The 9291-nt window shown below is 40.4% G+C and overlaps 2 protein-coding genes across 6 annotated transcripts in view; one reads left to right on the top strand and one right to left on the bottom strand.

Annotated features, from left to right (window-relative positions):
* The window catches only part of INVS (inversin), a 196073-nt gene extending 189578 nt beyond the window's left edge, over positions 1-6495 (bottom strand). Inside the window, exons 1-3 of one of the 5 annotated variants that reach the window (XM_014582764.2) lie at positions 6289-6494; positions 3212-3387; positions 2543-2672 (exon numbers count right to left, since the gene is read on the bottom strand). In XM_014582764.2, the coding sequence (XP_014438250.1) occupies positions 2543-2672; positions 3212-3223 (142 nt within the window). In that variant the 5' untranslated portion in view covers positions 3224-3387; positions 6289-6494. Of the gene's footprint in view, positions 1-2542; positions 2673-3211; positions 3388-6288 lie in introns of all 5 variants that reach the window. The other 4 variants (XM_006165042.3, XM_006165045.3, XM_006165044.3 and 1 more) reach the window with 4 other exon arrangements.
* A 126-nt stretch (positions 6496-6621) lies between these two features.
* ERP44 (endoplasmic reticulum protein 44) overlaps positions 6622-9291 on the top strand; it is a 95504-nt gene continuing 92834 nt past the window's right edge. Inside the window, exon 1 of the mRNA XM_014582767.1 lies at positions 6622-6900. Coding sequence (XP_014438253.1) covers positions 6844-6900 — 57 coding nt within the window. The 5' untranslated portion in view covers positions 6622-6843. The remainder of the gene's footprint in view (positions 6901-9291) is intronic.

A 9291-nucleotide genomic window follows, 5' to 3' on the forward strand; every position in this document is an offset into this window, starting at 1 on the left:
CAGCAATTCCACTCCTAGGTATCTACCCAAAGGACAGGAGAACACTCAGTCGGAAAAGTGCTTCCACAACTATATTTATTGTGGCATTATTCATGATTGCTAAGTCAGGGAACCAACCCAAATGTCCACAAAGAGATGGATTGAAAAAGTATGGCACATATACTCCATGAAATACTATTCGGTCATAAAAAACAACAAGGCCCTGGCATTTGATAGAAAGTGGGTGAATATGGAAGCTTTATTGATGAGTAAAGCAAGTCAGGCTATAAAAGAGAGATATTGTATGTCTCCACTTAACAATTACTGACTGCAGAGTGCAGACACTGAAAGACTGGAGGACATAAAAGCATTGAAAATTGTTATGGACACTAGAGACAAGGTGGAAGAAGAGTGTGAGAGGGGAAGAGCATAGGAAAGGAAATTTGGGGAAAAACATAGGTAAGACATTTGCAGGACACAGATATGGTTTATTACCTGTGATAATGATGTATATTAACTGGGCTGGACTGAGGTGTATATCACGCTGGGTAAAGTCTCTTTACAATCTAAATTATGTATAGTGACTGAATGTATAAATAATAATAACAAATAAAATAACAGAAAAAACTTGTTTATCATTAGTAAGTAAGCTGGAAACAAAAAGATGTTAGTTGAAATATGAAACTTTGGAATAAGTAATTTGGAGATAGTAAAAGATGTAAGATCCTAGGGAGGAACTGTGAATGTAGGGCAATGTCTCTGACAGATGAAGAGAAATCTCCATATATTCCTGGTAAAAGAGTTTTGTTTTGAGAGTTGAGTAGGAGTCTATTTAGCTGAATATTAGGTAAGGGGATAGTAGATAGAAAGAGCAGAGGGAATAGACTGTACAGGGGAAAGTATGAGTACATTCATGGTGCACTGAGAAATTAGTTTTGGTCTAGACAGAGATTCGAGTAGATGGGTAGAAGTTCCTAGAGAAAATATCAACATATGATGAAAACAAATTCTGAAGAAACAGGTATGAATGTCCAAGTAGTTTGGACTTTATTTTGTAGCCCAAGTAGTCATTCATGATATCACCAGACATTGTGTATATAAATATGACAAATAAAAAAAATTATATTATTTATTCTTTTTAGGAATTGTGAATATGTGGATCTCTGGTTTTTTTTTAAATTAAATTAAATTTATTTTATTTTAATTTGACCAGAGAGAGTGACACAGAGAGGGAGAGAAAGAGAGAAAGTGAGAAAGCAAGCTGCCAGGTCTGGAACTTGAACTGTGGTCAGCCATGTGGGAGTGTCCAGCACCTTAACCACACGCCACCTGCTGGTCCCAGGATCTCTGGTTTTTACAATTCTGGAAAATTCTTAGCCATTGTCATTAAATAGGGCCCCTCCTCTATTAACTTTGCTATCTCCTTCTAGAACTTCATTAGAGCTGTATATATAATTTATAGATGGAGAGCATTGAGTTTTAAATAATTAAGAATTAAATTATTTGTAGGGACCAGCAGTTAGCATATTGGCTATGTTGCTGGACTCCCATATAGTCGACTGTGGTTCATGTCCCAGACCCGGTGGCTTAAACTCATGCCGGGCACATGTGCGTACGTACCCAAGATCCTGGGAGGAGAAGGGATTACAGCAAGGGGGGAAAAGGGTTTCCAGAAGGGCCACCCCCCGGGGGGGGGGGGGTGATTTCTCGCTTCTGTCTCTCTGTCTCTCTATGTCTTTCTGGCGAGCACATGCACCGTATAGTAAAAACCTCTCTAAAAAAAAAATTAAATTATTTGTAAATTTAGTACTGAGTTTATATTTAAAAGTCACAGCCATTGTCACATTCTCATGTGCTTTTGCAAAGATGAATTAATTCCCTTAGCACTTTAGAGTATATATCTAGATTCAGTGCAAATATATAGAAGTTTTTCAAGTACTTTTCACTTAATTCAAATATATACTTAAAACTTTATTATTCATAATAAAACATATGTTTGTACATGTGAGAATGAGTAAGAGAGAGGGAAGAGGAATATTCTTCATAGGGTCTGGTCACACGGTGACCCCTTTTCCCTAGTCTTCTAGCCCAGGGGCTCTTAGGCATCTGCATGTGTGCCCAGAGTATTTCAGGCTAAGCAGGCCAGGGATTCAAACTTCAACTGTCATGTAAAATCTAGCTTCTTTCGAGCGGCACATTATTGCTACCCCACAGAGCTAGCCTATAATCTGTATTTTTTAAAAAGAATTATTTATTTAATTCCATTTGGTATTATTATTATTATTATTTTTAATTTTACCAGACAGAGACAGAGAGAGAGAGAAAGGGAAAATGAACAAGCAATCTACCAGGTTCAGGACTCGAAACACATTCGGCCATGTGGGAATCCAGTGCCCTTAACCAACATGCCGCCTGTTGGCCCTCTATAATCTTCTCAGAACTTAATCTCTTTCTTGTCCACATCTTGGAATAAAGTTTAAATGATGATATATTTCCACTTCAACAAACTTCCTTAGGATACAGAGTTATTTGTAAAGTTGGTATATTTAAGGGGAATACTTACCTGTGATGAGCCTCTGGAGAACACCCTTATCTCCATTGACAGCAGCCGCATGAACTTGTGATGCTAATGAGGAGCCAGTAAAGGGCACATTCTCTGACCTGTTCATAATCTTCTCAACAACTGGAGCAACCTGACATAATGATTCAGACAATGAGCATCGATAGGAAACATTTCTGAAACCTGTCTCATCAGTTCCAAGTATTATAAATACGGCTTACTAGAAATAGTTGACTATGATTCCAAAAATCAACTCTCCTAGTCCTAGAATTGCTATAATGTGGCAAACGAGGTGACTTTGTACATAGCTGCCCATTTGCAAAATGAGAGGGTTAGGTGCTTTTAAGACCCTCCTCAGGTACTATGAGAGGGGGGAAAAAAGGGTCAATATTTAACATTAGCACAAGGCTCAAAAGTTACATTGACTCCTAAGTTAATATAGGCAATAAAAACCCCTGTAATAATAAACATTAGAGGTAATACTGGGAATAAATGTAAACTTAATTGTCAAGTCAGAATTAGACTTGAGTGCTAACCCAAAAGGTACTTAGTTTTTTCCCTCATGCCCACAAAAGGTGAAAATTTTATTTGTTCTGTCATGGGCCTATCAAGGAGATATATTTATCTTGAGTTATTTTTTTTAATCTTGAGATCTTGACCTTAGCTTCTTACTTGGAACATCATGAGGATTAACCATATTTCATTAAGGAAAATTTCATCAGACTGGCAGTCTCAGGTGGTTTGTGGCAGTTTTCTAGAAATGCATCAGCTACATAAGAAAATGTTTACTCTCCAGTGTTTAAGCAGAGGCTGGACTAACAGGAATGCAGCAAGAAGAATTGAAGCATCTGATGAGAAAGAAAGAAAGAGGGGAAGTTGCATCAATGACCTCAAACATCCTTCCTAAACTTAAATTGTTCTATCAAAGTTCCAAAGTTAAACACCTTTAAGGACCACAGAGATAAAAAAAAAAAAAAAAAGGTCTGAGGGACCAGCAAATGGCATAATGGTTACATCACTGAACTCCCATGTAGTTGACCATGGTTTGAATTCTGGACTCGGTGACTTAAAACTCACGCTGGACGTGTATTGTGTATGCGAGCATGCCCAGGATCCTGAGAGAAGAGAGGAAAAGAACAAGAAGAAAGTGGAGGAGAAGGAACTATGGTGTGGCCATCCCCTCAGGAGGTGATTTCTCACTTTCTATCTCTCTGTCTCTCCAGCAAGTACATATACCCTATAGCAAAAATCTCTCTCTAAAAAAAAACCAAAACCAAAACCAAAAACAAAACAAACAAAAAAAACCAATAAATGGTTGTGATATGTGAGGAGTCATGGGAGATCAAAACAAACTGGAGCATACATACTTATCTAAAGGGAACAGCTGTTAATCAGTTCCAATTAATTGCCATATGAGGGTAGGCAAGACCCATTCTGATTTCACCAAGAAGCATGTCACTCCAATCTCTGTGACTTCCAATGATATGGGAGTTTTGTAAGATAAATTTATCACAACTGATGAGCTACTACTTGTGTTGTCATTGACAAGCATTATTGGTTTAAATTCTGCCTTAGAGAAAAGATATTTTCTTAATTATGGTAAAGGTCAGCTCTTCATGTCTTTATTTTGCTGACAATTTGAGTTAACATGCTGGCAGAAAATACAGAGAAAAGGGTATTGTAAGACATTTCTGTCATCTCTGGGCATGTCTGTCATTATCAGAAAAACCACTGTCATATGCAGGATTATATTAAAATCACTTGAGAGAAGTTACAAAAGGTGGGGGTGGAAACACAGTAGAGGAGTAATTGGACTTGGGTTCTAGGCCCTGTTGTGTTAATATTAAGCAGTGTGTCATTAGGCTACCTTAGCTTTCTGGTTTTCTATAAAATATGAAAAATGAAAAGGGTGGATCACATTCATACATTCAACTAGTTGAATGTCAGCCATGTGCCAGGCACTGTTCTGAACTCTAAGACCTGTCATTTCAGGAACTAAGTGATTCGAGTTATAGACACATCAGAATCACAAAAAAATTCTTTATACCTTTTGAAAAATACACTAAAAATTAAATCTGTTATATACATTTTCTTTCACTTCCTAATTCTTAGCATTTAAAAGTGTAACAGTTACAGCTGGTGCTCAGTAAATGTTGAACAGAAAGTTCATAGGCTGAGAGCTAAGTTCAAAGACTGAGTAGGATCAAAGTTTAATTTCTTAGACTAATGAGTTCATGCTCACAAATCTCTGCTTCTTTTTTTTAAGTTTATTCATTCTATTCATGATAGTATAAGAGATAGCAAGAGAGAGGAACATTCTCCATATGATCACTTTATAATCTGCTTCCCCCAGTTCCCCAGCTTCTCCGGGTCTTTGGTGTTGGCACAGCTGCTTCAGATGGACCAGACAAGGGATCCAAACCATAGTGGGCCAATGTGGCTTCTGGCACTGCAGTTCAGTTAGCTACTGACTCTCCAAGTGAGGCTAAGTCCCTGCTCTTTTCTATTTTCCCATTTCAACTATATTTAGGCTCTGTCAGAGGTTGATGAGAGTTACAGAGATCAAAGCACTGTACTAGGAATCAGGAAACCAAAGAGTATTGGATCTGCCACTAATTTTGTCACTCTGGGAAAGCTATACTCTAGAGATACATTAGCACAATTTTTTTCAGTACTAATATTTTGTAAATCATATTTTACATATGAAAACCAAAACCAATTTGTTAAAGTGCTATAAAATGCAATAATGTATTATCATCATTAACTAATTGTGAAATGATTCAGTGTAATAAATTTGCTAATAATTATAACCGTACAAAACTATTGGTGCTATAGTCACATGCAAAGGAAGAGTAATTCTGATTAGGACTTAAGGATTCGTCATTGGTAAACTTCTCAGAAACGGTGACGACTGAGACGGCATTCCAGAAAGAGAAGTGGGTAAGGCCATTCCGGGCAGCAGGAAAGCTGGAGCAAAGGCAGGGAGTAGGGAGAACCACAGAGAAGCACAGTACGTCCCTCTTGGGTACTTAGTAGTGGCTGTGTAGTTATCCTTTGGGGTGTATGGGCCAGGCTGGGCGTTTGTAGAAGAGATGCAGGGGAGCTACCTGGGGTCAGGTTAAGATCTTTGACTGCTGGGACCAGCAGTTAGTGTAATGGCTATGTCGCTGGATTCCACGTAGTTGACCGTGGTTCGAGTCTGGCTTGAAACTCACGCTGGGCACGTGGGCGTATGAGCCCAAGATCCCAAGAGAAGAATGGAGGAGAAGAGATTGTGGCGTGGCCATCCCCCCTGGGGAGTGATTTCTCGCTTTCTGTCTCTGTCTCTGTCTGTCTGGATAGCGCACACGCCCTATAGCAAAAACCTCTCAAAAAAAAAAAAAATCTTTGCTTGGCTAAGGAAAGTTCTAACTATCCTATAGGAGTGATTCATGCATTAAAGGCAATCACTCCCTTAAGGAGCTTTTCAGTTTACAAGGTGTCTGCCCATCCCTTACCCTATATACCCTTGCAGGAGCCCTCAGAGACAATTGGGGATAAGTCACTGACTCACTGAACTGAGGCCCTGAGAGGTGGCTCTCACTTTATAGTGCAGGAATTGGCGCAGAAAGAAGAGACAGCAGGCGAGGAGGCCAGTGACGGAGGCTCAGGCCACAGCCCGGGCCAGGCAAGTTTTGAATCTGCTGCAGGGGCCAGGGCGGTGCAGACCGCTTGGTCCGAGCCTCGCAGCCAGGCCCCCTCCTACTCACCCTCGCCTCCTCCAGGACTGATGTCCCCGGGGCGGCTCCAGGAGGCACTCCCTCACTGGGCCGCCCCTCCCGCCTAGCCGGGACAATACATCTAGCAGGAGCTGACCCCCACAGAGCCGAAGCTAGCAGAACCCCTCAGAAGGCCGCTGAGGAGCTTGACCGCACAGCCTTCTGGGAGTTGTAGTCCCGTATCCCGCAACACAGAGGCACACTCGCTAGAGCCTCTTTTATCCCACAGGGCCTTGCGCGCGGAGGACTCAGTGTGCCAGAGCCGAGAGCCTACCGGGAAAGGGAGTTCTAGATGTCCGATGACGTACTCGGGGAGAGTGATGTAGAACTACATTTCCCGACGTGCTCCGAGGCGGGCAGGACCCGGAAGTAGGGGTGCGAGGCCTCTCTGGAAGTTGTCCCGGGTGTTCGCCACTGGCGCTCCGGGTCGAGAGGACGAGGTGCCGCTGCCGCCGGCTCCCGGAGCCCAGCCCTTTCCTAACCCAACCCAACCTAACCCAGTCCCAGCCGCCAACGCCTGTCTTTGCCGCGCGCCCCAGCGTTACCATGAATCCTGCCGTCTTCCTGTCCTTACCCAACCTCAGATGCTTCGTGCTGTTCCTGGTGAGTGAGGGAATGACAGACCCTTCGACAGACGCACCGACGGCCTCCGGTTTTCGCCGAGGGGAAACACTGTTACCCCGGCCCCTGCTTTCCTATCTTTTCCTGTGTTGGCAAGGAGTGCACACTCCTTGCTGCCTTCATGCTTTCTTTCTACCCGACTGTACGCTCCCCAGGCCCGGGTCCCCTAGGCCTGAGAAACCGTGGACAGGGGTAGACCTGAAAATGGGGAAATTAGCCTTGGAAGAGTGATACGTGGAGAGTCACAGCGGAGGTGCTCCACCTTCTCCCCGGACTATGGGTCGTTTCAGTTTCGAGGGCTTGTGGACCTGGTGGTGGTCTGATTTGGAAAGGACCGAAGGTAGATCTAGTTTTATCCCACTCACTCCCTTTGGGAAGGAGGAGGCGGACAGGTGCTGGGGCTCTGCGAATCTCACTCTGGGGCCCTGAACCTGTGCCCTGGCTGGTAGAGTCCTCTGTTGTGGCTTGATACGATTGGTTAGGAACCCGGAACTGAAGATTGTTTGGTGTCCACTGGGGAATGAGGATTTGAAGGGAGAGGGTGTGTGTTTACCTGACAACCTCAGCTCAGGGTTTTCCTCAAACATTTTTACAACCTACCTATCCACCAACATTGAACCACATTTCTTCTTCGGTGCTTTTGATTCGAGAATAACCAGGTCTTTTGCATACATGTGCAGTCATACCTTAACTCCCTAACCTCAGCTGCATCCCATCTTAGAATCTTAACCCCTCTTGAACGTACTACCCAGGTGAACCAGGCTTCAGATCAAATTGAAACAAATGAACTAACTTCATATGGCAAAATGAATATATTTAATTTGGTTTTTATCTAACACAATATTTTTAAATACTAGTAGAGTTTTAGAAAGCCAAATCTAAGATGAACACTATTAAGTAAAAATCACTGCAATTTAAGACACGTAATTATTAGCCACAAGAAGTTACATAGTAGGTTAGGGACAGAACTGGGAGTAGAAACAGGTTTCTTGAGGAGCAGTGCTTATTTCACCATTTCACATTAAATTTTTAATATTTGTGCATGAAATAGTTCCCCCTCTTTCTTTTTCTCTTCGACCTGGAAGTCGTATTTAAAACCACATAATAACAGTTTAATATTTTCAGGTAAATCACTATGAATCGCTAAATAGACTGTCAAAGTACTTTTGAAAACAAAAGCTTTATATAAACAGGGTAATATAAATAATATAATCTTACCACTTCTAAGTATACAACAGTGAATAACTTTTATATAAAAAAAGTGACTTCTGTATAATGCTATTTCTTGGAGATTTCATTATACTACATAACTATTTTTTTCCTTCAAGAAGTTTTAGATTATTAGCACTCTCTTCTTAAGGACACTAGATACTAATCTTTTACTTATTTATAAAATGATTTGAATGATGAGTTATGTGCTAGGAATTATTTTTAGGTTATCAAAAAGTACAAAAGGCAAAAATATTAAGACATTGGAAAGAAAAAAACGATACATTGGCTAGGAAAACTGCTCAAAGAACTTCGCTCTGGCTGTTAGTTTAAGAAGAATATATTTTGAGAAAACTTATGCTTTCTGTAGAAAACCTAATTCTTTTAAATATGTAATTTTTTTCCCAAATGAAGTCTAGATTTAACTAAAATCTGGGTAACATTCTGTATGGTTATCTTTCTAAGCAAATGTGGAGGAATAGAAACCTCGGCATTTTAGACAATACCTGCGAAGATTAATGGGCTAGAAAATAAAGCCCCAGAAAAAGTTTAATAAACCAGAATTACAAGTCTAGCTAGATTCACTTTGAACACAGTATTTACTTACTTTCAATAACCATATTCTAGTCAGCAAATACTTATAAAACGTCTGTCCATCTATCATAACTTTTAATTGCTTACCTGATTAGTAATTCTGTCCTAATGATGGAACCTGCTTATGCAGTATCCCATCTAATACTTTGTCCTCTACATCCCCTATGTATTTTCTTTTTTCCTCCAACTTCCCTTCTCAGACTTCAAATTCATTCATTTGCACAGCCACAGAAACCTCAGTTCACACTGAGCTGAGGTCATCATTTTTTCCTTAAATGACCTGCTCTTAAATAGCTTTATATTCTCTTAGTGTAATTTTTTTTTTTCAGGCACTCTACTTTAGCACTAAAGATCTATACCTATTCAAAATTAATGATGTTCATAAAATAAGAGCTTAAACATAATCCTAAACTTCTGGAGCCATTTTTTTCTCATCTCAAAAGCACTTTGGAACATATTCTATACCTAAAGAGCCTTTCTGCGTAGATAACTGAACACAGATGCTCAATGTGTTAACTTTTTCCCTAAGTTTTAATATATATATGTTATATATATATATATGTATATATA

Source organism: Tupaia chinensis, unplaced genomic scaffold, assembly GCF_000334495.1.
Source record: "Tupaia chinensis unplaced genomic scaffold, TupChi_1.0 Scaffold143795_1, whole genome shotgun sequence".
Classification (NCBI taxonomy): Eukaryota; Metazoa; Chordata; class Mammalia; order Scandentia; family Tupaiidae; genus Tupaia; species Tupaia belangeri.